The sequence below is a fragment of the Apteryx mantelli genome, chromosome 22 (genome assembly GCF_036417845.1).
Source record: "Apteryx mantelli isolate bAptMan1 chromosome 22, bAptMan1.hap1, whole genome shotgun sequence".
NCBI lineage: Eukaryota > Metazoa > Chordata > Aves > Apterygiformes > Apterygidae > Apteryx > Apteryx mantelli.
The window spans coordinates 11,515,984-11,543,793 of record NC_089999.1 but is presented as its reverse complement, the minus strand read 5'-3'; the positions used below and the strand labels follow the sequence as shown (position 1 = coordinate 11,543,793).

At 39.9% G+C, this 27,810-nt stretch overlaps 1 protein-coding gene across 5 annotated transcripts in view; it reads right to left on the bottom strand.

Annotated features, from left to right (window-relative positions):
- VMP1 (vacuole membrane protein 1) overlaps positions 1 to 27,810 on the bottom strand; it is a 69,639-nt gene that overhangs the window by 12,583 nt on the left and 29,246 nt on the right. For all 5 annotated transcript variants that reach the window (XM_067309454.1, XM_067309456.1, XM_067309459.1 and 2 more), the window contains 5 exons: positions 26,856 to 27,023; positions 22,015 to 22,146; positions 7,303 to 7,383; positions 3,496 to 3,612; positions 984 to 1,045 (listed from right to left, as the gene is read on the bottom strand). In XM_067309454.1, the coding sequence (XP_067165555.1) occupies positions 984 to 1,045; positions 3,496 to 3,612; positions 7,303 to 7,383; positions 22,015 to 22,146; positions 26,856 to 27,023 (560 nt within the window). The remainder of the gene's footprint in view (positions 1 to 983; positions 1,046 to 3,495; positions 3,613 to 7,302; positions 7,384 to 22,014; positions 22,147 to 26,855; positions 27,024 to 27,810) is intronic.

The window sequence follows — 27,810 nt, the reverse complement described above, 5'->3', positions numbered from 1 at the left end:
TGTGATGAAATACTGAATGACTCTATCCAGTTGCATATATTTAAGATTAGTTGTACATTTTGTTTGTCTTTAAACAGTTTCATGAACTGCTTCACGGTTAAAGAGGCACCGTTGAGATCATATTTGTTGGATTACCAGGCAGGAAGTGTTAACATCAGCAATGGAATTTAAAATTACACATATTTAATGACTGAACAGGTAGATATGAGGCAAAAATCTAGCACTTGATCATCAGTTTCCAAGCTTCATTCAAACCCACTGGGGCAACATAGAAATACGTAGATTTAAATCATCTTTTTTGTTTGTTTGTTTAACTGTTGTTATCTGGGTTTTGCTCTACTTTCTTATTTGAAACTAAGATTTTTACTATTAAAAAAAAAGATCTGTTGCTAAAGAACTCAGTCCAGAAAAAAGACAAGCTTTCTCAAAATAGGAATAGTTTAGCCATGAAAACTGTGATTGCGCCTATTAAAAAAAACAAGTTTAATAGAATGGAGATACCATTCTACACACTGAGCTTTTAATTCTGATACTTTATAAGACATTTAATATTTTAAATGTATGAGGTCAAGTGTATGAGGTCAAATTATGGAAAACATTTATCAGCTACTTTGGACATGGCATAAATCACAACAGTTCTCATTTTTTCGTCATGGGATCACAATGCAGCATTGAAGAAAGTGAATAAAAAACATAATCTATTTGCAGCTAAAAATGTTGCAATCTATAATTGGAATAGTTGTATCATATTTCTGCGTGGAAGCTCAGCGTAGGTATTATATACTCAGGCCATCTGACTTTCAGTGCTATTATGTTTCTTGAAATACTTGAAGCTTTTGAGGTGAGGAATGAAGTCGCAAATTAGCTGTTGGCCAAAGCCTGCACTTAAAAGTAAATCACAATTTTCAGGCCATCTGATTTGACTCCTCCAGTATTTTTCCACTTAATGGGTGAAGGTATTACTGTGTTAAAGAGTTACTCACCCGATTAGGGACACCATCTGCTCCACTATGTGTTTGCTGAATGTTATAATAACGAAAAGTTTCTGTCGGAAGGAAAACATCAGTTAGAGAAATGTTTGATCAAAAGGGAAGCAAAGACAATGGAGCACAACAACTTATGTTCCCTTCCAGTTAGGCAGATCTCCTGCACTTACAGATAGCTTTCCCTTCGCTTTTCTTTCAAGGTCCTCGTTTTTTCAATACTATTTTCAAGAGGAGGCAGAGCAGAGGAAAGCTATTTACTCCATTATTTTATTTCCTCATAGATTTCATTTCTTGCAATGTTTTTGTAGCTTGTATTACTAACCATTTGCATCCTCCCCAAACTTAAATTCCCAGAAGCTCAAGGTCACTTTACTCTGTCAACAATGTTTTAATGGAAAAACAGTCATCACTGTGCAGAAAAATTCACATCCCCTTACACATAAGCACATGCACTTAAAGATCACAAAAGTGAAAATAATGAATCTTTTAGCCCCTATTTTATGTGCTTCAGAGAGAAGCATAGCAAAGAAATACTTCGTGAAGAAGAAAATAAGAGCTTTCGGGTATCTATCTGTTCAAAAAATTTATCACAATTATTATCACTTATTATTATTGCTCTAATGCAATAGATTACTTGAAACAGAGTAATTTTAATGTAAGACAATTCTAACATGAGTGATTTTGCATAAAATCCAAACGCCTGTAATTTTACCATTCACTTCACTTATAAAAGCGGTGTTAAAATTTTATTAAAATAGCTTTTGCTAGTTCTTTTGTCACATTTGATAGCTTGCTCATTCGCAAAGAGCAAGCAAGACCGTGTGTAGATGTGCGTATACACACACACACACAGTTCCCATAGTCTCCTTAAATCAATTTAAACATGACCTAATGAGAAGAGCATTCACTAGTCTGGGAATAAGGGATGTGACTAGAACTACACAAAATGATTCTGTGGTCCAGAGGAAGAGGCCAGTTAAAAGCAGCTCCAGGATGGCCACTACACCAGTCACTCGCTTCCTGTCTAGAGAAAGATTTCATTAAAAGCCTTTTCCACGACTGTTACGTTTCCTAAATTCCAAATTACAGCAAGATCACTACAAAAATCAAGGTTATTGCACAACTGTATGCTTGAAGCAAAACATCACAGAAAACAAAATTCTCATAGCTAAACATATTACAAAATGAAATGCTGTACAAGACACTGGGAAATATTTGTTGCTTACATTACATCCGAGCGTAGAGCACTATAAATTACATAGCAAACATTCTCCTAGCTAAACAAGGCAAAATAAAGGGAATATTACACAAGTACAGTTTCACTTGAGTCTTTTCTGCATTGCCAGAACAAATTCTAACTTTATACATACTTAAAAGCAGAAGCATTCAAGTAATACAAAACTAAGCGTGAAGGCAAAGTAATCCTATCAAAATACATGAAACAATTTTCAGAGCCATTTATCCTTCCATTTCAACACCGTGCAAAGTAAAATAACTATTTACAAAAAGATGGGCAAAAAAAGGGTTGAAGATTGAAGTTTTCTATTCAGGGCAGAAGGAAGAGATTTTTAAGCAGCTTGAGGAGGGTACTAGAAGAGCAATCTTATACTTCTGCTAGCTTCTGCTATTTTAATGTAGTGACAGCAAACATTTCCAAGCAGCGCAGCTACAGGCACTGCATCAGCACTATGGAGACGCTTAAAAAAAAAAAAGCCCCAGCTGAGAACACTGGTTCTAATTATTACAAATCAAGTGATGTAGTTCATGATATAGCACTCTAACCACTCCGCCACCAGTAAACAATCTCCAGGGAATCAGTCCTTCATCCTGCATTGGACAAAATGGTGATGCATTTTAAAAGCGAGACTCAACATTTTTGAAAGCAACCTGAAATTCTGATTGTCAAATTCAGAACATCCTGAAGGCTTTAAGTTAGCTACAAAAACTGAATGGACCCTCTCTGAAATCAGGCCCTTTTAAAATATCCAAATCAACTGCCCCCAAAATTACTAACCATGCTCAAAAATTATGGTCAATGTGCCCACAGACATACCCTCAGACTGCTTTCTGCAAAGACCAGGACCTGAAAGGACTGGGATTTTCTTTACACATTAAACCGAGATAAAAGAGAACATTTAAAAGTACTGCTTAGCTGGTAAAGGCTAGCTGCCGTGCTCTTTGAAATGAGTATTTGTTACCAAAAAGGCAAGTTCATTATTAGTACGAGGTCCTTTCAGTCTGGTAAAAACCGTAGGTAAATAACTTGGCTAACCACCAATTTCCTGAGTGGTGTAGGCAGCAAGCTCATTAGCTCGTTGCCATAAATTATTCAGTTGCCTAAGTTTTGAGCATAAGAAGCCTAGCAGATCCCTTCTTGTAAATCCTTTGCACCAAATTCATTTCCATTACTGCAGGCCAGGAAGGGAGACTCCAGAACTCAGTGTGCAGTACCACCGTGCAAGAGGAAAGCCCTCACCCCGGCGCCCGCAGGGAGGGGGCATCTACTTGCCTGGATGTGCATTTTAATTACTGCCTTCCCAATCAGGGTCGCACCAAAGAAGGTCCAGAAGGGAACCAGAAAGTGTCCGCATGTTATGCCGGCCAGGTCAAACAGCGGGTTTGGAATCTGGGAAGTGCAAGAGAAAGAAGTTCACGAATTGGAGCATTTAACCCAGACGAACAGGAACATCGCAGACTTTGAAAAATGAACATTTTGCCCTTATTCAACTCGATCCAAAACTCTTGTGTCTCAGTACTTACAAAAATGTTAGTGTTACACCACATAACTTAGATCTCAGGGATTCAGCCAGACAGTGTCCCAGACAATTCCATTCTGATGGTCCCTCCTTACCCCGGGTTATAAAAAAGCTGACAAAAAAGAGTTTTCCATGTGAAATGCACAGAAACCACAGTAAAGCCATTTTGAGTGATTTATCAAATTTTCTCACTGACAAGCACATTGCTCCTGGAAGCCAGTGTTCAAAATGATCCCCAATGATTTCCATCTGAAAAAGTGCATTAAAAACTGGCATTTATAGTCATATGTATCCAGTTTAAAAGCACTGATTAGATTTTATTAAGCATATGCATTTAATTTAAAATTAAAAGTTTTTTTTTATTATTGTTAAACCCTTGGCTTGACATTTGGTATTGTGATACTATCTGTAAAATATTTTTGAAATTAAACCAAGAAAGTATCGAAATTCCAACCTTTCACACTTTGCATGCAGCACAGGGCAGACTGTCTGCGTAAACACATGGGGTATATTTAATTTAGAGTGGCAGTATGCTACCCTGCTAATATCCTGAGTTATTTGTGTTTTGTTACCCAAACAAATAAACAGTGTAGATATTTAAAGAGCACTAAAAAAACTCCCCAAAACCAAAAAAACCTTTGCAACTGAATGGAAATCTGAAATCTGTGAGAAAGCTTATGAGGGTTACGCTCGACTGTTATAGACAAGCAACTCAAATTTATGAGCACCCACACCACCACCTGCATAGGAAGAAATCTGAAACGGTCTCTAATCAGGCCCTGAAACGGTCTCTAAACATGCCCCGCTGCAGCTAAAATGACTCTTTACCTCTGGCAGCTGTCTTGGGCGTAGAAGGTGAGTCAATGATTTACTTACGCCACAGCCAGATAACTGGGCTCTTCTGAGCCAAGTCTGCTCTAGGTATTAAGCATGTCCTTTGTTTTTTATTTTTTTTGGTAAGGTGACAGTATATTTTAATTGCTGTATTAATATCACTGTAGAGGGGGCAATATGCTTTAGCTAGGGGGAACTGTAGGTATCACAAACACATTAAACATAGCACAGTAAAAAAAAATTACTTAACATGTCCACGTTAGGGTGTAAACACACATCAGCAGGTAAATGAGGGTTAAAACAAATTAAAAAATAATAACAACAATCACACACACTGCTGAGAAGTGCCAAAGATGCCCACAAAGACAGAAGGGCAAATTGTCGCCTGTCACCGCCAGGTTCTCGTGCAGAGCTAATTCTGGCTCTCCTCTTCCCTCCCCAGAGCCACCTTTACGCAGGGGTTAGACTCAGGAAAAGCCTGGCTTTCCTTTCGCCTTTAAACAACACTACACCCAGTTAATTTCATTGGATAAATCTGCAAAGGCTTAAATTCAATTGGATTGTGGTTCTCTGCCCATCAAGCAATGGCTTCGAAATGCTACGGCCACCTGTAGCTAGGACGTTTATTAGCATTTCACAGTCTAGTTCTCCTTCCCTCCCTGCCTGGAAATACTTCCAGACAAAATACAGTTTAAAATCCCAAACTAAAATGGCAATTATGGGGGGGGGGGGGGATAGTTTCGAATCCCTATACTGGTTCATTGCCTCTCCCACGCTTCACCTCACCCTTTGCTGCTGCTTTGTGATCACTCTGCAAACACAGGACGTGTACAAATCCTCAGGTGTACCTGGTGGCTTCGTGGTCTCCCGTCCCTGCCCAGCCCGGGGCAGCCTACAAAAACGGAGGAAGCTGCCCAGACCACAGTTAAGACCAGCGCACCAAGTAAGTAAGAAGTTGAGCAAACAGTTAAGTATTACTAAGCAGGAACTACGAGGAGCGCACACATCACCCCTCATGTTTACCAACTCCTTCCTCATGTTCTCCATCTACTCCCCGCGGCCAGCCGCTCCAGCGGCTCATCCCTGCCGCTGTTCTCATGAAACCAGACAGACGAGCTAGCCCAGGAGGTGATGCCTCACAAGGTGGTGACTACAGAAAAATGAGTCAGAGCCAGGGCCGAAGCAGGCTGGGAGCTTACTGGGTGGGAAGACTTAAAGAGCTCAGGAAGCTACGGCTCCACTCCAAGCATGAAGACAGTTCAAAAGATTAGTAAACAGAAGTTGTATGGCAGCGACCGTAGCCAGATTAATCTTTCCAGCTCATACAGGTCACTTACATTTGAGAAACAGATAACCTCGTCCTGCCTACAGTGTAGGAAACGGAGAGATGCTGGGCGAAGGGTGGAATCAATACCTCATCAGCTGAGCAGCTGGCTAACGGCTGTGGTTAGTCCAGAAGAACGGGATCATTGGGGACCTACAACTCCCCCCTCCGCTGTAGTCGGATTTCTGTGCATTTGTGTGTGGGGGAGAGAAGAATAAGCCACATCATTCCTACCACTTTTCATTAACCTTCCAGAGAAAGATTTAAACCTCAAATGGCTCGGTACTTTTTGGCTCCAAAAGAGCGTTTGGCCTACTTAAAACACTAAAATAGCATCAGTGGAGGTGCTTGGATCAGCTCTTGCTTAGGGAGAGAAAGCTACAAATAGTTTGTATCCCTTTCAGCTTTAACTTTGAAACCGGTTTCCATCCTTTGGGCTCCCTCTGGCTCCTAGTGACACAGTGACCCAAAGATATCCCCTGGGTCAGAAGCATTTCTGTGGATGGAAATCCTAATTGGGATTTGTACAGGTAGTTTCCCACTCCTCAATCTGTGCATTTTAGGATCTAAAAATGTCAAGAACCATAAGCCACACTACACAGACATCTGCAGAAACAATACTAGGATCCCAGCAAACTCTACAGTGACAACACAGCTCTGCTGTATCTTGCCAGCTAATAATCTGGGCCAGAAAATCACAACAGGATCACTGTCGGCAGAGCGAGCGGCACAATCTGGGCTGCCAACTACCCCCTAACACGGGGTAGCGAGCAGCAGAGTGCCAGTGCCCCTGTCAGGGAGGACGAGGCCTCAAACAGCTAATGCAGGGAGCATCCCTGGTCTGAAACAGAAGCGCAGAAACTTAATCAGTTTTAAGAATGTCTTAGTTCAGTCTCTTGCAAGTCTTGTTGAAGGTGACGAGCCTTTTGTGCCTCACAGTGAACCATCCTGTCTTTTATCAGGTTTTACCATGCCAAGCTGAATTAATCACCTTATCTTTTGGAAAAAGCCACCCCAGGAACTCAAGGGATTGCTTGCTGAATAGTTCTTTCCTGATAACTTAAAAAGGAAACAGTACTATTTCAAACTCATTATTTTTCAAAGAGAACTAGCGTCTAGAACTACAATAGTACAGTTTAAGGAGTGGATAATAATTTTTCACTCTGCTTTTATGCAGAAGCGTGTTGGGAACTAATCTAGGGCTGGAGTTTCTCCATGCCATTGCACTTGCAAGTTCCCCCACTCCCCCGAGCGCCCCGGAGAACACAGAAGCGGCAGACAAGGCACGCAGATCCACGCGAGCGCAAACAAGGCCAAGCCACGGTTCAGAGTACTGATTTCACCACAATACGTTCAGCCTGCAACGTGCGATTAGACCCCTCTGCTATAGAAATGAACTTACTGAAGCACAGGCCAAAATGCCGAAGAACCCAACTTTCTGCACCAGGTTCTGGACAGCCAGTTTAGCCCGGGAAGCAAAATCCTGCAACAAGAAAACAAAGTCATTAACAAGGCAAAACCAAAACGGACAGACTTTAAAGCTTGTATGATTTCAATATCTCAGCTTTCTCCCCATGCTTCGGGATTTCCTAACCAGCAGTTGGGAGAATTTTTGAAACAAAAAGGCAAACTTGAAACTCTAGGGCTTGAGGGAGGAGGGAGAAATTCAAAATGCTCAATGCGAGAATTTGACCGCTCACATGTATTGAGTCTATTTTTCCCTCACAGACTTGGTTCTTCAAAACTCTGCAAGTGGCACTAAGTTCACTCTACTCTGGAAAAGTTTTTGCTAGTACTTTTCTCCCCACACCTTTGAATTGCCGATGCTGCTACTACCTTATTCCTCAAGCAAGGGGAATTAATTCTTTCAGACTTCATACAACAACAAAAAGGTACTTTCCAAAAAGGCAAAGCCAGAATATAATAGTACTCTGGGATTTTTGCTCTCAAACCCAGAATCTTCAAAATAGGCTAAATCTAGGTTTTCTTTACAACAGATTTCACAAGGAAATACCTTTTTCAATAATTAATGAAATTCTAAATTCCACACTACAAGATAACTTCAAGATGATCCAACATAATTTAATTTATGCAATCTTTGTTACAATTCTGTACCATACTATAAAACCATAACCAAACCTTCCATACTATATAACAATGCAAGTAAATTCCAATTACTTGACAAAATTCCTGTATATTGTTTAAATTCTAAACTACAGAACTGACATAACTTTTTATGCCAGATAAAAAATTTGTGATAAGGCCATTTATTATGTTTTTACACTCCTTTTCCAAGTAGTAACTTTTCTCCATTACAATGCTTTAAAAATAAAAGTGTAACAAATTCACAAAGAAAAAAATATCAATTCTTACAGAAATCAGAAAAATTCTATTTATTATACATCATATTAAAAAAAACAAATACAACAACTTAAAGAAAAAGGCCAAATCAGTGAGATTTCCTACATCTTAAAATGGGATTTTTTAAAAACAGGAACATATACAACTTTTAGAATATCAAAAAAGGACTAATTTGCTAACTTTATATAGCAGTGACATCTCAGGATTTCACGATCCAACTCCTGCACGTCTCATTGCAAAACAGAATAGGTGAAATATTCATTCTGTGTTGAAAACTTGTTCCTGATATTTTTCTGTATATCTTCTAGGATGCGTACAGCATGCATGAGTGACTAATTCTTATTCCCAGCAAGGATGAAACCAAGCATTGAACTTATTTTAGTAGGAACAGGTCTAGAACATACCTGTATGATAGGTGAAGTATGATTTTTCATGCTTTTGAATCACAAGAGCGCGTTTTGACACAAATTGTTATTTATAACAAAACATGACAATTTACCAGTGAACCGTATCCAAAAATCTTGCACAATCAAGGGCAGTTCTTTCTCAAACTGAAATTCCCTCAAACACTATTTCCAAGTAACTAAACAAATATGAAACAAGTTAATATATGAGCACTAATATGGGTCTCCTTTACCCCCAGAAAACCCACATGCTCAGTCCCACTGAGGATTTAGGACATGAACTGTACGGAAGCAAGTTTCTTTAAACAGTGTGATCCCACAGCTATCCATAAAGTAAATAAAAGGTAGCACACTAAGGAAATAAGAGGCATTCTTGTTCCTTAACCAAATAGAAAAGTAGAAATACATTTTTAAGAGTTTCTCTAATTTAAAAGCAAAAAATTTACTGAAGTGTAACAGTAAAATTGCCCTTTTAGCATCAGAGTTTTTCCTTTGAAAAGGTGAACTGAAAAAGTAGTGCCTTCTCTACAGGAATTTCATAAGATGCCTCCCCCTGTACTCTGCAGCAGGGCTGAACATGACCCCGATACTTTCAGTTCCTATTTTGCTCACCATTTCACAATGCTCCTGGGCTTAGAACAATATTTGCACTTTTATAAGCCAATCAAGAATTTTACACAGCTCCATAAATCTCATTTTAAAATATCTTAAAAATAAAAGACTATAATCCAATTATTGAGATAGGTCCATGAAGTGGACCTTTCAATGGAAGCAGCTTCTATTGAAATTTTAACATATTTTTACATTATCTTAAAGACTGCATTGCTAATATTCTGTTGCTTAATGTTCACAAGCTGGAATTGGAAACAAACTCTCTAGCAAACTATCTATAAAATAGCATTTGAAGCAAAACTAGTTTAAAAATAGATACCATTATAATTATATACAGATTAAGACTGTGTTAGCCTACTTTAAGTACAGGGTATCATTTTTTCTCAAATTCTTGAAAACAAACAGTTTCCCTCACCCAAATTTCTAGATTGCTACAAAACTCAGGGCTGCCTTAGAACTAATTTTTTTTTTCCTCCAGCTAAAAGCATATATTTTTTATTTAAAAAACAATAATGACAATGCTGAAAAACAACAAAAATCTAAAAAAAGTCTCTAAGAAATGTTGTGGCCATTTTTCTTACCTTGTTACTTCAGAACTTTTCATTTAATTTTTTTTATTATTATTATTTTTTTACATTCACTATCCATTACAAAGCATTCCATGGAAAATACAGCTATAGTTCTTAAAGTTTCGGTCAAGAACTTCTAAACTGTCTTCCTTTTTTAAACTTTCTAAATAAACTAAAAGAGATAAATTTAGCATTTTTCCCTCCCCTGTTTTCTATGACCTAATATAATCACAGCTAGAAATAATTTGCATAGCAGTATATAGATCAGGGTTGCAATAAAGCTATGTATTTGCAGCCTTCACATTTACTCTAATGAAACCAAGCTCAGAAATGCTGGTACTGGTTGCTTCCTTAAATTTCGTTCGCCAAATCTTTGAGACATCTGCAATAATAAAAAAACCCTTAAGTTTCATTTCTCAGAGAATACAATCAGTTTCACAACTTTTACCTATTTCACAATGCAATCTCTCCGTTATAAAGCCTGCAGAGGGAACAATCTTTTCTCTCTCTCTCTTTTTTTTTTTTTAAGTGTTTGAATTAAAACAACTTTCACAACTTATAGCTAAAAAAAAAAAAAGACATAAAAGTTCAACTACTTACAGGCAAAACATATTTCCCCAAAATTAAAGTATTTAGACTGGACTCGACTCTCGGCTAATGTGATTCACTCTCTACGACACTTCAGGATACTTTTGCTCACTATGTCCCTATCAAAGATGATTTTTTTTTTTTTGGTTTGGAAATACATTTCCTGTGACTGCTGCAATACAGGCAAAGGAGGTTAAATGATTAAACATTACTTCATTGGGTTAATCATCACATCTCAAGAATTGGAATGGAAATAAGAGGCATAAAAAGGTCAGTGGTGAAATACTGATTCACAAGTCTCAGCTGGCGGCTTGAGGAGCTTTGCTTCATATCTGCCTTTAGTAAAATGGCACATTTTATTGATACCAGCATTTCATTACTACATGCTACAAAAGCAAAAAACTCTACCAAATCACCAGACCTAAAGGGACAGTAAAAAGAAATTAAACATTTTGCTGCTAAGCGAAATTTATGACAAAGCTCCTCTTCTGGAAAAGCGTTACGGTACAGCTTGGTTTACAGCTTCACATGTACATTCACCCCTACGAAAGCATCCCGCTTCTCAAAAGCCTGAACGGACGATCTCGCCTCCCCTACAAGGCCTCATCCCGTTCCTTTTCTATCTTGTCTGCATTTGTAATTTACATCTGTATTTCTTCTTCATTTTAAAAATCAGTTGCACAAGCTTTGCTGTATTTTAGTGAATTACATTCCGGTGGATTTAGTTAACATGTTCAAGCAACAAAACTCTATTTTGACTCTTTTCACCTCTGTAACACTGACTTAGCATCAGAACACAGAACGGTCTCCATTTATCGGTCACAACGAAGTATGAAGACTTTTTTATTTTCTTAATCTCTGAAAACAGAGTGTTGAGAGATCCACAGCAAACAACTAGTCGAAGGTTACCAAGGAGAGCTGAACAGTCAGCGTTGGACCGAATCCTGTAGTCCTCAAAGAAACAATCCCTGAGGCTTCAGCAGAAGCTATTTTCTTTAAAGACTGCACAGATGGGCCTATAAGGATTATGTAATATCACAGCTTATTTTCTAACATGAAGTCGCAACCATTTATTAGGAGCATCAAGCAAGCTCCGAGTGCCGATCACACACCCATTCCTCCGTGCACGCAGCAGTGCTGAGCGCTGTCAGCCCCTGGCAGATACGACCCACAGCTAGATTGATGTGAGGCCCACAAAAACCTTTTCTTGCAGCTACCAGATTTTATTTCTGGTGCAAATATTTCGAGTGCTTTACGAATGTACTGCAGCCTCCCCGGTAATTACTGGATATAGTGCCAAGAGGAAGGGCAGCAACGACGGGGAGAGAACAGATAAGAACGAGACTAAATTCAGCCCGGAGTTCATAGCACATGTGCGCTCTACTAGCGAGAACAGACAGGGCCGGAGCGCAGGGTCAGGAGGAAGTCAGTGATGCAAGTACTGAGGCAAATGCTCAGGCAGGACATTAATTACCTAGCAGACGTCAGCCTTCAGAGCTTCAAAAGAGGTTTTTGGAAACGGATTGAGAGGGATTATGCAGAATTTGTTACTCTAACAAAAAAACAGAATCGTGAATGAACATTAAAAAAAAAAAAGAAGAAGGAAAAGAGAAACTGAGATCTGAAGTGAATGTGTTGCACCTTGACGGAACCGGTACTCTACAAAAAATGAGAATACCAAAGCTGCTGTAGAGATAGGTAGGATTCATCCTAGTGTCAGACACCCCGATGCGAGTGTGTAACTTGTATGGAAACAGAAGTGGACAAACCTTCAAGATTTGAGCACAGTTCATATTATATTATAATATTAATTTCTTACCAGAAACAACATTAAATTATCTGAATAATAATCTGAGCAGGAGAACGTTTTTTCCCCAAAGCCTGAAGACAACATATTAAACTACTGTCTATTAAAATTATAAATTCCTTAACATTTAAAAAGCTGCCTACAAAGACAGTGCCCCTTTTTATGTAAAAATCTGAGTTATGTTAAAAATGAGCTGCACAATATTTTGCTTCTTCTGGCTTTCTATTACAACACAATGGAATCAAACACAGCTTATGGGAGAATGACCATTTGTGGTCAGGCAACGAATTCTAGAATTTCAGAGGACTGGGAAGAATTATTAACTCATTGAAATAACATATTAACTGCAGAAGAGCAGTTTTAAAGAAGTCAGATAGCTACCTATAGGCTGATAGGCTACAACATACATGCTAAGAAAGCAGCAGGGCAGCAGCAATGTTTAATGGTCAACACAGCAACCTATAGTTAAGATGAGAAGAACTGAGATGAAGACACAATTGATAGTCATTGCCTATCACTGCAAACAGTTCATTACTCAGTGACCAAAGAAACCATTTCAGACCTCTCCTGCATGACATAAAGGTGACAGATCTCACGAGTCAGGTAAGGGTCGAGTAAGTGGCGAACAGAAAGAGTCCGATAGTGGTGCACAGTGGTACCCACCTCCCACGCCTTCAGCAGCAACGACTCTCAACATCTAAGTGTGTATGGAAAGGGCTGTGGCCCTGGATCGCTGTTCTGACTTTCTAAAGAAAACCCTTCCAGTTTAATGCAAAAAAAGGGCAAACTAAAAGGGGGAATTTCCATCTTGATGCCGGGAGAGAGGAGGGGTTGAGAGAGAAGGTTTAAACTTTATCACTAGAAAGTCTGGGAAAGAAAGGCCCTACGCTTGGGGAAACCAGGCTGTTAAAACACACAGTGAAAAATGGTTTTCAAGCATTTTTCAAAGCAGCTAAGGAAGTGGCAGATCCAAGCAAGCAACAAAGCTGGATAAAAGAAAGGCATTTATATATGAAGGACACAGGACAGATATTCCAGATTAAGAGGGATGGCTCAAATTCTAAGTTTGGGAAGGAAATAAATTTCACTTCACAAGAAACCTGGGTTTTCTGAGACATTAAATTCTGGAAAAGAAATAAGGTAATCATACAGGAAAGCTGAGTGAAATGTATGTCCACTGTTGAAAAGGAAAATCCACTTTTAGAAAGTACAACATGAACTAGAACGAACAGCAATGAAAGGGGACCTTGACTTCTCCAGCCTTACTGAAGCATAGTGGAATGACAAAAGAGAGCAGCTCCTACAAAACCTTATGACACAGGTTATGTCAAAGACTTGAGGACTTAAAGCCAACAAGATTTCAAAGCATTATTCAGAATATTTGTAGCAAAGGATGACCATACAGTAGGTACTACATACAAATCCCAAGTCCATCAGATATTCAATATACAGGTGAATTCTTCTGCTAGCCTTGTGTAGGACAAGGATACTGAATACAGGTTGTTGAAGGAAATGCAGACTTACTTCCACATTTGTTCATGTTCAAAATCTTGAGGCTGCCGGCATGTCAGGGGGTGGGTGATGCTGCCATCCACAGAGATAATGGAAAAGATGCTTAACTTGGGGACTTTGTAAACTCAGACGTATGAGTAACTAAACTTAGCTCTTCTGTTAGAAAAAAGGAAGTTCTTCCACGGAAAGCGCAGTTAAACCTATTGTCCTCATAATCAAATTTTAAAACTGCTCTTAGAAAAGAAAGACTTGAGAAGCCATAGCTAGAGCAGAGTGCAGTTTAGTCCATTACAATTTGCAGTGAAGCAGAGCTTAACAGAGTGAAGTCTTCCTTCCAATAGCAAGCTTTTCTTTCCCTGACCACCATGTCATTTTAACCTGTCTTTGACTTAAAAAAAAAAAAAAAAAAAAAAGTGAAACTCCCTAGTAAAGAATCCATTACATGGTAAATAAGACCTCTCATTAACATCAGGAGGATGCAAGTTGATCAGCTCTTGATTAAGTAGAATTTTAGCAGTAGGAACTTTCAGGTATTTTCCTCATTTCATCATCCAATTGCACCAATGTAAGAACATCTTATTTCCCTCACTCCGCTCTCTCTCCAGGACTTTAGGGGAAGAACCATTAAATAAATTTTCAGAATAAACTCCATCTCAAGAACTTTACTTCCAAGCTTTTAGATAGTTACAATGCAACACCCTGTCTGGATTTGGAAGTGACATATCAAACTGAACACATGCTATAGAGCTCAAAGAGTTAGTAGGGACTCTCAAACTTAATGCTGGCATTTTCCCCAGCTAGAACTGAAGCTCTCACACTTATAAATTTAAAAAAAAAAAGTCCTTTTGCTTCTCACTTTAAGCATAAAGAAATTTTGCAAAGAATAAGACACAATTAAAGGAAACAGTTTGAAGGAAGAGGAAGGAACATGTCATTTCAGAGTCTTATCAGATCTGTCCTATAGAGCAGTAGCCCTTTTACCACATCCCCTGCCACCTCTAGGCTCTACTGTGATACTCCTCATCTCAGATCTGTACAGTAGCATGAAGCAACGTGTCCCCTTTGACACTTTACAAATTTATATCGCTGTATGAAAGCAGGAAATAAAACTTATTTTTCCTCTCTTTGCTAAAGAACTACTGTCTAGTCATATCTTGCAGGAGATCTGGCAGTGAGTAGATCCTGCAGTCTGCTTCACGGAGACTGTTGCGAGTTTGGCACATCAAGGAAGACCACAAGGCCACTCAGGTTGCCCAGAGAGGTTGTGCAGCCTCCATCCTTGGAGGTTTTCAAGACCAGACTGGATAAAGCCCTGAGCAACCTGACTGGATCTCATAGCTGAGCCCACGCTGAGCAAAAAGCGGGGCTAAAGGATGCCTGAGGTCCCTTTTAACCTGAATTATTCTGTGATTCCACAGCTCCACACAAGATAGTAGCAGCCACCTATAGAGAGAAGAATGAAGTAGAACCACCACCTATATCACCCTGGTTCCCACACATCAGAAGCTGACCTCTGCAGCCTTTGCTTCTGAAGCTGACAACGTATGCTGGCATTTCATCCAACAATGTGCCGGCTGCCTAAAATACCATTGCAACTGCACAGCGAGTGCTCATTTATCTCAAAGCTACAGCAGCAATTAGTTACCGTGGTCACAGGTCTGCTGATCTAGTTACAGTGGCTCGACTTGCAACTCCAGGATGTCGTCAGTTTTTTATCCATTTCAAATAATGAACTTTGCTGGGGTTTAAGATCCAGATATTGCAAGGGAGGGTCATGGTGGCTGGAATGAAGCAAGTTATTACTTTGCTTTAGCCACTGGCATCAAGAAAGGCAGCAATTTTCAATAACCAGACAAATATAATGACCACGTGAATCCCTGACAAAGCGGAGCCAAACTCACCAGCACTGAACAGAATATACTGCTGCTCTGCAAGGAACTCAGAAACAAGGTGAGGAAGAAAACTCACACACAAGAAAAACACTTGCATAAAATAAAAGTGAGCGATTTCTTACACAGCTGACAAATCTTTTTACACACACACGCCTTCCAACTCAGCCTAGCCAGCAGAAGATGTGCAAAGCTAAGCATACCTCTTGCTTCTTCTCCCTGGGAAGTAGCAGAGGTTCCCAGACAACTTAGAGAAGTGGTCTGCATACCAGACTCTTGTACAACCAAGAGGTATTTAAACAGTGTCTGGAGCAAGAAAAAAAAAAAAAAAAAAAAAGTCATTTTCTTGATTATGATACCAGAATTAAATTTCTATCAGTTATTAAGGCTTCACCTGAAAAAATATTCCTGAAACAGCTTATCTGACCTAGGCTCTGGGTAATTTGTCTTTCTCAGAACACTGGGGAGTTCTTAATTTTACAGTTTTTCGATCTTTAATTTATCCTTTATCTTCCTGAAACATTCTAAGCCAAACGTCTTTTAGAAGCTACTTTTCCTGAAGTACAGTACAATCATCTGGCAACTTATCCTTCCATATACATAAAGACAAAAAAAATCTTGTATATACCCACCCATGCAATGATAGCTAAATTGTGAGATTAATCCGAATATTTCGGAATGGCCCTATGTAGAGACATGGGAGAAACAACACAGATTTATTCCTAAGCAAACATGAAACAGGCCATTCTTAACTTTTTTCAGATACAAACTTCCCGGAAAACTTCACTTAAGATATAGAGGTTTATGGAGTAGCTACTGATTTTTTTCCGTAGGGATCACAATCAGGAAAAACCTCCCATCTAACATTGTAACAATGAAATACCAAGTAGGCAGAATTCAACCGACTGCTCCTCCACAACTGCAACGCAAAAGCAGCTTGCAAGGTCTCCAATTAGCTTGGTGGGATTCCTTCTAAAAAGGATTATATTTGTTTCAAAGTGAGAGCTGTGTTACTGAACAAATTCCTCTGAGCTAATATCCCGATGCTAAGCAAGAATATTACAAAATAATGCAGATTTCTTTGGTGTCTCTCTTAGTAGTAAGTTATGTGCTTCCACAGTGCAGATTAAAAAACGCACAGGTCCTTGAAAAGGAGTTTTAGCGAACAGATGCATCACAAAGAACATTTCAAAGGAGAATGTGAAAAAGTCATCTCCAGATTACCATTAGCAAACGTAACGTAACGCTCGTTGCTGTTTTCTTCCTTATCTGCACGCAGGTGTGCAAATGAATAGAACAATGCAGGCACAGGGCTGCCCCAGCCTGGTGCCGGTGTCCAAAGAAATCCAGCACGGAGGCGGCTTGCACAGTTGTTACTCATAGCTCCTATTGTCAACCTGCCGGCTACGTTAACTCTTTGCTACCCCTCTTCCCAGAAAGTCCTCTCTAATAACAGTTCCCATATTTGAAGCACTCATCGACCCATTCCAAAGCTTAGGAGAACGATTTCAATTCACAAATTTCAGTGAACTATTTAAAACGAAGCTCACATTCAGTATACTCACTGCTTATTACACAGGCTGTCAAAAAAACCACATTTTACTATTAGTTCGCTACCCATTTGCTATTTCACTCTCAAGCTACATAATTCACAGAAACGTTGTGAAGTGAAGCTTGGGGACTCGATTAGTTTTGAATTTACATTTAATCATGGGCCGCGATATAAAGGCAAGAAGCCTCCCCGACACATATGAACGAACCCACGCCTCAAACCGCAGGGAGGCAGAGCGTGCAGACAAGCCTCCTGGTGGCCGCCCGTCGGGCAGCCTAGCCCCAGCACCAGCCACCTCCGCCTCGCGCAGCACAATTAATAAAGAGAGGAAGCTGATGAGGAAGGGGGGTGACTGGAAGACTGAGCAAGAAAAGTTACGAACAGAATTTGATGCTGAGTTTCAACAAGTTATTTCTGGGAAAGGAGGAAAAAGAAAAAAAAAAAAGAAGTCAAGGTTTTCCATTTATTGTATGTGCCACTTTGCCACTTCCATTTTTGTAACTGCTTCGTGAAAACCTGGCTTGTGGTCTACTTTAACTTCTTTTTTTCTTCTGAAGAATACTCTTAAAACCTTTTGATCTGACAAGGCAGCAGCCAGGGAAACCTCTCCAAGCAGGAACTTATCAGATATTAATTATTAGTTTAGTTATGGGAGAGATCCACTTTGGCCACCGTATTTTACCCTGCTAATTAAGTAACATTTCGCTGATTAGTCGAGGCTCATCATTCCACTCGGATGAGGTCAGGGCGTCGTGTCAGAACAGCGCTGGGTCTCAGAGGAGCCGTGCCTGGGTGTGGTGGCATACTTTGCTCCGCTTCGGCAAGGAAAAGCCCCACGTCGAGACGTGGGAAAGCGATCCCGCTCGAGGCGCAAGACCGTTCAGCACGGCTAGAAAGATGGGCTTAGCCTGCGCCCAGCTCTCGCTATCGCCAGGTTCATCAGTTTAACCCCTTGCTGGCAGGGAGCCGGCCCTCGGAGCAGGAAGTCGCTCGGTGGAAGTCCTGACGCAATGCAAACCGACGCAGTTGCAGCTTAGCTTAATGCAAACCCTCTTGAGTCCACGTTGACAAATTCTTTAACAAGCCCTGTGGTTACAGGGAAGCTGGTTTCAGTCTGAGTCACTCCTGTTCAAACAGTTTACTGGAAATGGAGGGGAGGGGGAATTTTCAGAGAAGTCATGTGATGGCCAGACAAACCACAACCAGTAAAGGTTCAGTGGAGTCAAAAACAGGTCCCAGCAACAACTGACATTCAGTGTGCAGATGGCACTCAATCATCTACAAACGGGTCCGGCTGCATCGCGGCTTTGCATGGATTTAACCCTTTTCCCAGTGTGTATTCTTTCAAAGGAAGGCTAGGACACAACTTGGAAAGTAAACAAACAGCAGTAAACTGATAGTAACACAGGCAACTAGAAAATATTTTCGCAGGGAAATCTGGCTGCAACAACCCTGCACAGAAGCAGAGCCCGATGTGTAAATCATTAGTTCTTAAATATATGCCACTAAACGAATCCAAACACTTACAGTCATTAAGGATTAGATATACAGCAAAGACACTGCTTACTTCCTCCTCTTAGTAAAGAGCACCACGATACAGCCCGGGCCCACGCATTGCACATTATCACCAAGTACCATGAGGAAAGCTGGCAGCAAGCTGCATTTTCACCAGAAACCTCTGTCAGCTTTAAGAGTTTCAGCATGACAGAAAAAAAGACACGGAGATGAGAAAATACTTAACAATCAGCAACTATTAAACTGGCAAAAAGCAGAGTCCCTGCACATGCGCGTGTGCAGGCATGGAACGGCACAGAACTATGCTCGCACTGTGTTATTACCAAAGTGCTGCTCTAGCACTAAGTAGTAGATTCACTTCCCCTAATTGCGAGGTTGGTTTGAACAGTTGCACTAGAGATACTGCCCGTCACTGAGAAAGGGGAGCTCCGAGAAAAAATGCCAGCGCTCTGCAATTGGACTAGCGGAGAAGCAACAGCGACGGAGATACCATTTAAAGCATCCATCGTTTTTAAGCACTGGGCTAAGCAGTAACAGATCAGCCCGAGCTGCTGGGCTCCTACAGCATTGCCGGGCTCTGCGTTGTGCGGAGCTCGGGGGAGCAAAGCGCCCGGCGTGCAGCCCACACTGCTTCTCTGGGGTAAAGCCGCTCGCTTTAACGAGACGAGCCGGGAGGCCAGAGCCGCTCGGAAGCTCCCTTCCCGCAGCGGAGCCCAGCTCGCGGCACACACGCACGCTCCCAGGAGCGGCGAGGGCTCCTCTAAGATGAGGGGCTTTCTCCAAAGGATGCTGATGGCAAACGCGACAGGCTGGGCCCGTCATCTGCAGGCTGATGGGTTTTCGCCAAACCTAACTCAAGGGGACAGGTCACTTAGACTTGCAATTTATGACAGAATAACCCTCGACAGACTCTTCAAAGTAAATAATATTTTACTTAGTGCAATTTTGAATGGGACACTAATCCTTTAAGCTGTTTAGTCCTTCTAATTCCATCCCCCCCTTTTTTTTAATTGCCGAACTAGCAAGCACATTCCCCCTCGCAGATCATTTGGGCTAGATGTTACATTCAGAGTCTATTCTCACCATACAAGATCCTCATCTGTTTCTCAAAATTACCATTGTTTTTGAGAAACAGCAGCAACAAGCTTTCTAAACAAAACACACGCAGCAATGTCAAGCCATTCGGCTTTGCCTTGTAGGCATAGAGCAGCTCAGGCGAAGTAGAGAGGGAAGCTATTCTTCAAAATCTAACACACCCAAACTCAGGCTTTTCAAAAGCACAGGATGAAGCGAGACCTTTATACTGAAAGAAGGCCTTCTATTATTTGACGTCAAACGCTTGTAGTAGTCTCCGTGGCATAAGACGCTTGACACGTCCCCCATTTTCTTAAGCAGAACACTTGCATTTCTGGAGAGTGGGAGATGCTGATGTAGGTAATGAAAATCGTTATTAAGCAATTTAAAAATAGACTTTATAACTCGTCATGAAGTAGCAATTACAGAACAAATAGTGATAAGCTATGCTTCTGATGCTGGGATTTACTCAAGGTCATAGGAAAAGGCAAGCCTGTCTCCCACAGATATCTAGCAAAAACATGATAGAAGCCAAAAGCAAGAAGGAAGTCATATTCACAAGTGGAAAAAACTGAACTGTCAGTTTTATGAGTGCAATACAATTTAATCAGATTGTCAAAGCCTCATGTTAAGAGGGTTTTATAGAAACCAAACCACAAGTGTAGTTTAAAGGGATTTTTTCTGGCCATCCATCCACAAAACAACATGTTTCAAATCCAAATTCAGTTGCCAAGAGAATAAAATCAAAAGTACTGGTAAATAACATCGTTGTGTTTCTTAATTAATTACACAACAGCATTTGTTTACTAAGGACAATCAATACAGTTAGCTATAAAGTTTTGGCCTGTCCTGACAGATGCTCTCTAGCAAAAACTTTCTGCTCAAGAATCTTTTGTGCATTACAGAAACCACCTCTGGCTGCTCCCAGCGCTTTACATGCAGATAATTTGCTGGGAGAGTTTCAGTGAACAGAGCTAGCATTTCAGCTCTCAAGCCAGGTATTTGATTGGTTTTGTGTACTTTTTATTGGGACTTTATTTTTATACAGTTAGGGATTATTTTGCAAAACAAATATTGGCAATAGGGCAAAGATCAAAGCTTTTTTTTTTTTTTGCCACTGCATCTTTAAAGATTTAGAGGATAATTTACTATTTACCATAGCAAAAAACCCCTAGGGACTATCTGGTAGGTTCTCATGAAACACAGGGTTTAGTATTAGTATTACTATAGTATTAGTATTGCTGTATTACCAGATTGCACCAAATATTTCCAAACAAACTGCTTTCTTTCCTGGAGAAGCTTCATCTATTTTTTTGAGACAGTGCCAAAAAAAATAGAAATATTTATTTGTATCAAGAAAACACCCTGGCAGGAGTTAGGTATGTTAAAAGATAGCTTTGCTGGTAAATAGCATCTGCTGTTTTTTTCATAGCAGTCTCATGACCCACTTTGGTTTTGGTAGACAAAACAGGAGTTAAGAAAGAAAAATATAGAAGAGAAATTCAGTGGCAAAAAGCTTGAGGAAAAAATGTTTAACTTCTTTTAAGACACTGTCAATAGCTTCTGAAGATGCAAACTCCTGACCTGAATGAAAATTATCAACAATAATATCTAACTGAAATACAGCATTGGTTGCAAAATACATTGTAATGCAAGCAGCATTTAATCCATCAAGAAAACAAGTGACAAGAACAACAAAAGGGATTCAGAGCAGTTTGGCTGCATTTTCACATCAGGAAAAATATGTTTCCTCAGGCTGATGAATGGGTTGTGCTCTGGTCCTAGAGGCTGCTAGTGGCAAGGCAGGTAAATGTCATCTCAAGGGGATGAGTTGGCTGACAGTTGTCTCCTGGCTGAGGGAGGTTTTAAATTCAGCTATTTTATAATCATGTTTGTTATAGCACCTCCTTGATCACCGATTTGTTGGCCCACTTTGTCCCTACCTTTGTTGTTCTGTTCTTGGAACTTTAAAACAAAACAAAACAACAAAACAGTATTTGTAGCAAATACTTTGGCTGCACTGCTGTACGTCCCTCAGGAAGCTACCTCGTTGTCCTAGTGCGATGAGAGGTATCTCTACCCAGCAGAGGATCTCTTCCCACCCCTGGGAAGTCCCCTCTGAAGGCACACCAACTGATTTCTGGCCCATGCCCCATTTCATTGGAACAGTTATTTATTCCCTCTGGTTTGCTCTGTGCTTTATGAACGCTGCTGTTTTGCACTGTTCTTACTTGTGCAGTCTCTGCATGTTCCAGCATCTCCTCAAATTCCTGGTACTCTTCATCATCAGGTTCAGCACCAGAGAGTCGGGCCGCCCTCGCCATAAAGTATGGAGGCAGTTCTCCAATGGCTGTGCCAGCGCCCTGGGAAAAGAGTAATTCTGATTTAGTCTTGTGTATATGCTAAAATAAGAAATGCAATATGCACAGTCCCTTACACACTTCAATTGATTAGAAGCCATGAATATGTATCATGTTATTCCTGAAGAACTGCAGAGACCAGCTGCTTCCAAACGTTTACTTTTACCTATCAGGACCAATTTCTCCTGCTTTCAAACATGATGCAGTTGCTTTGAAACTTCACTTCTCCCCTTTCCTACTTTTGCTAAATTTAGCTTTTCTCAACCCGGACTGCAATGCTGCAAGTCGTGCCGCCCTGCCCCGTGTCCCGGAGAGGCTGCAGCTCGTCCCCGCAGCAGCCCAGAGCGCTGGCCCCGCGCGCCGACGCGCTCCCTGACTCAGCACAGGCTGCCCTCTCTCCCCCGCGACGTGACCCCGTGTGCCAGACACATTTGCCGGCATGTGACGGGCCTCGCTCCTGCGCAGCCCTCAAAATAGCCCGGGAACCCCTCCCCTGGGCTGTCACGTCGCTTGCCTGTGCAGTCACAAGACTTGGTGCAACTGTTTATTAGAAAACAGGCTCCAGTTTTACTACAGCTGCGAGCAAGGGATATAAGGTTAAGCAAAGCTTCATCTAGAGCTCTATCTCTCTCTAAAATGGAAAAAAGAAAGCCAAGAGAACCAGAGATGAAAGCATGGCTCCTTTTTCACCACAGGAAAATTATATTTGTTTTCTCAGGGCATCAAATGACTCATTTCAGTCTTGTGGGTAAATGCAACTTTAACTTAACCAAAAAAAAAAAAAAAGAAAAAGAGTTAAGATTGAACATATGGATAAACAGAGGCTAATGAAACAGGAACTTGGAGTAAACTCAAAATGGTTTAAATATAGGACAGGTAATAGCACAATAGTTGGGTGCCACACTGGAAAAGTGCTAAAACTTAGCTACATGCAGATGGCTTTTCTTTCCCGGGGTCAGGAGCGAGTAACAAAAGCTTTTCTATTCCTTTGAAGCGATGTAAAAGCTTTTCAGTTTCCTTTGTTCCCGTTCAATACGCAGCTGCATGCAAGGGAGAATTCCAGCTGCTGCGTTTACTCCAAATCAACAGGTTGGTTTTAAATACCACTGCTCTCTGCCCTTACCCAAACTCTTAAATTCCCAGCATATAAAATACACAGCTTCACATGTTTGTTCCCTTGTTTTCCACAGAAGAAACAAATTTAAACAAATGCAACAGGCTGAACATCATTCATCTGCCTATTTATGGCACAAGGAATGATAAGCCTGAGAACAGTAGCAACGTTTCAGAAAAATTAACTTGAGGTTATGTTCTTAGGGTGATGCAAGAACAAAAAGTCACATTGCTTCTCAAGGCCCTGCCAATTTGCTTTGGCTTCATTTTATTAACTGAGGAAGAGGTCTGCATGTGTGTACAGCACATGAACTTTCCTTAAATTGGATAAGTCACATGCTCATTATTACAAAACATTTCAGAAGCGCAGCAAAATCATATGATTTCATGTCTGCTGGAGATAGGTTCCTTAAGTGCAGAAAAAAAGAAGCAATTAAGGGCAACTTAAGCAATTAAGTTACTGCCCAGTAACTATTTAACTGCTTTTTGTAACATTAGCTGTCAGTTTTCACCACTTAACTTTGAGTGTGGGGTTTACTTAGAGATTCCTTGGACTAACAACGAATTGGAAAAGCAAGTGCTAATCAAAATTCTTTTACACAAATACATTCAGAAAAGGAAACTGGGAAATTACTCCACTAGAAAGAGTCTTTTAAACAGATTTTATCCTGGTCAGGACACAGGCTGCCTGTTCTGCTAATCCTGTGCAATTAAACATTTTTATTCTTTCCCCTTATTTCTTGTAAAAAACATTAAAAAAGCTGCAACGCATTAAAAATGTAGGGCACTATTGAATTCCTCGTCCCCGTGGGATGGAAGGCTGTGAAAACTGGCATACACCTAACTGATTGTTTCTGAGAGTCCTTCTGCAGGCCAGGACTGGTGGAGCCAATTTTTATAGTGATTTAAAAAGCATCATTTTTGTTTCACCTAATAATTCCTTAGATACAGGGATATTTAATCCTAGTAACACTCATTATCAACAAAAATGGCTATCACTGACATGCAGGGGACTAGTAATGACTTTAATCTCTGGAAAAAAACTGTACCTGGTTTAAGTTGGCTGAAACAGCCACTAATGTTTTTGCAATCTGAATCAAACCCCTTGTGCAGATAAATCCCTGCATTCAGACCTTGTAGGATACTTAGCCTGGGCAGCTTTACAGCCAGAGATCTGCAAGTCCCTGCTGGGACCGTTCTGCTTTCAACCTTGCACATGAAAACTTACATTACTACCACCCTCCTGTCTCCTTTCAAACAATCGAGGAGATTGGCTAGATTTCACTCTGGAGCTTCTCACCATAATTTCACTTCACAAATCTAGAGGAAACAGGACATCGGTGCTATTGCAGCAGCTCCCCACAGGGCTCCATGTGCTGCATCAGGAGCACTTCTATATATACCTAATAATTCTTTTTCTTTTGCAGTCTATCCAGTGATTATCATGATAAATTCAGATTTTAGATCCAATTAGAAGTTGCTGGTTACATTAAAAAAAGCTTTTGTGAGTTGATTTAACCATACATAGACTAGGAATTAACTTATGCCTGATTTCAATTTGAAAGGTGAAAATTAATTCAAATCAAAATCTTTTAGTAACATATTGAGTTGCAAAAATCAGTTATCATTTGCTTTGCTTTCTGGAAGTCACTGCTGCTTTTCAATAAGTGGACATTTGCTTTAGGAGTGAGAGAAGCAAGGGGAAGTTTCTTCAACAGCTTCCATAAATGTGAACTGGAATTAGGACAAAAGAAACATACTGGAAGAAGCAGCAGCAGTTGCCAACTTGATTTGGCTTACAGGAAATTAGCCAGCAATGTTTATGTACTCATGAAACATTCCAAGAAAGCATAACATTACACTAGACACCACTGGTAGACAGAGGATGCTCCCAAGGGAAACGCTGGTGGAGACAGAGTTCGGTGAAAAGGTAGCTGACAGTGAATTCGAAGGCGAGAGGAAAGAATGGGGGCAAGAATACAAAACAGTCTGGCTTGGTCATATTCCCCTCTCTTTTCCCCAGCCTGAACCAACAAATGCAGCTCAAATGCAAGAGGGAAGGTACAGTTTGTTCTCCCGCGAGGCTCATTACTGCTTAGAAAGATACAGGCTTGCAATGCTTGCAATTGTATTAATTCATTCCTAAACTACTTAATTCTCAGAGTTCAGTTATTTTAGATGCCAAAGATTAAGCAATGGATGTTTACCATAAGTTACATTTTTATTTTGCAACTCCAGAAATCTAAATGTAAATGCCATTTTTATTACTCCAGTCTTCATTAAACAAACTTAAGCAGAGGGATAACAGGAGGGAAATAAAGGAGTTTGCATTTATGGTCTTATAAATACTTGTACCCAACAAAGTCAGTTATCTCTATCTACTTACCAAGCATTCAGGCAACTCTGTCCTCTAATTAGAAAAAGTGAATTAAGAAAAAAAAGAAAAAAAAAAAAAGTACTTTGCTTCTGGAGATGGCTGTAAGTCTGCTTTCTCTGTTAATACTTTGGCTTTGGTACTGGCATATGTTACTCAAGTCTGTAATGTGTATAACAAACATAATTTTTGTAGGAGATAGAGCTGCCGAGAGTTTTAGAAGTTGCAATGACCAAAGTTGTCTTCATTTATCTTTTCATAATATTAGAAGGTACCCAGAAGTAAAGCAGCAGACATCAGATACCATGTACTTTCAGAATTTCCTCCCTGCACATTTGAATTGGACAACCAAGAATTTAACAATTAAATCATCAGTCAGAACAGGAAGTCAGTAGTAAAATCACACCAATTTGGCATACAGTTCTTAGCAGATGCATCTGTGTAAACTGCAATCCAAAATCTATACAATATGAAAAAAAAAAAAAATTAGCTGACTGAAATCCTCCAAAAAAATGAAACTTCTATAAAAAGCTCCACAAAGAAAGTAAAATAGAAAGAAAGTTCTAATGACAATCTGTCCTAATCTGTCCTAATTCACTTCTTTAAAGTTAACCTGCTTTCCCTGTTTTAAGTGAAAAATTTTCCATGATGGAAACAGGCAGAGAAATAGAAGTAAGCTATATTAAAAAAGGTAAAAGTGTGCAATGTACACTGTATTTAATCCAATCTATTGATGCAACCCAGACAAATGTCGCAGTTGTGATATTAGGTTCTGAATCCTTCATACGAGTAACAGCAACTTCACATGAGTAACAGCAAACTTCGAAGTTTTTGAAATTATTTACTACTCAACTGCATGCAGCATAAGACCTGAGAGTTGCAACATCACTCGGGATGCAGACACCCTTTCTGGAAGTTACCTTTTGTGTTAAGAACCTCGAAGCACATGAGTGTTTCCTACTACCCTCTAGAAAAAGTGTCTCTGCAGCTGATAAAAGATGGCCTACTAATATTTATTACTTCCTTTTAAAGGATATTAAAAGTATATAGGATGAGTATAGACAAGGTTGATCAGGAAACTACCTTCATATTGCAAATATACGTATTATTGTTAGCAGTGTAGACCGTCATTATTTTACTAATTTCAGCAATTTTTGTGTATTGCTGAACACAGAAATGAAATGCATAAATTAAGATTGTGTAAGTTTTATAAACCAAACCTTACCCACATGCAGGCCTCCAGCCTGACTTTTGAGATGATAGCCCATAAAGAGATGGATCCTTCAATCTCCTCCTCATCAGGGCAGATAATTTGATCCGGGTAAGGTGGCTCAGGAAAATTAACTGAATTACATTCATATGCAGCAAGAGTAACTGATGCAATGTGTGGACCCTGAAAAAACACAAGTAATTTCATATACATTTAATGTTAGTTTAAACAAGAATTAAAAGCACGTTTGTCTCTGATGCAAGGAACCTAGGTTAAAATTTAGTGTTTCTTACTTCAGCCATTACTGATGTTATTATACATGTAAAATTGACTTTTTTGGATCCTTGGAAGCACAATTTTAACTATTCATGCTCTTAAAAAACAAAACAAAAAAAACCCTCCTTGTGATCAATTAAAAATGGAGTCTTTCAGCTTTTCCTCTGCCGTTGTCACAGTAACATGAGGTTGTCAAGGAAAAATAAGAATCCTTACTTCCTAACAAAAAAGAGGATGTTTAAAACTTTAAGATATTCTCCTCAAGATATTTATGACCTTCAGTTTTATTAGAGCAGGTGTTTTCCCTGCTGTTGTTTTTAGAGGATGGAGATGTTTAAGCTCTATGTTAAAAGAAGTTTTGAATGGCTGAGACCTCACAACATCTTACAATGGTCCTTCATAACTTTTGGCTCTTTCTCCCACAATCAGAGAAACAGTAATCCCTCAGAATGTTGCTTAATCCATGTCAGTTGTTCCACATATATAAGAAAGGGACCTTTCTGCTGTTTGCTAAAGGTTGTTTGAAATGTAAATCAAAACTTAAGCGTTGTTTAAATGCCATGTAAGTGAATTATGTATATGCTCCATTTTGCATTAAAAGATTTTTGGGACAGACCTCAAAAAAAAAAACAGAACAACAAACACACCATCAAAAAGTCTGTACAAGAACTGAAGTGCTACACACTTAAAAAGC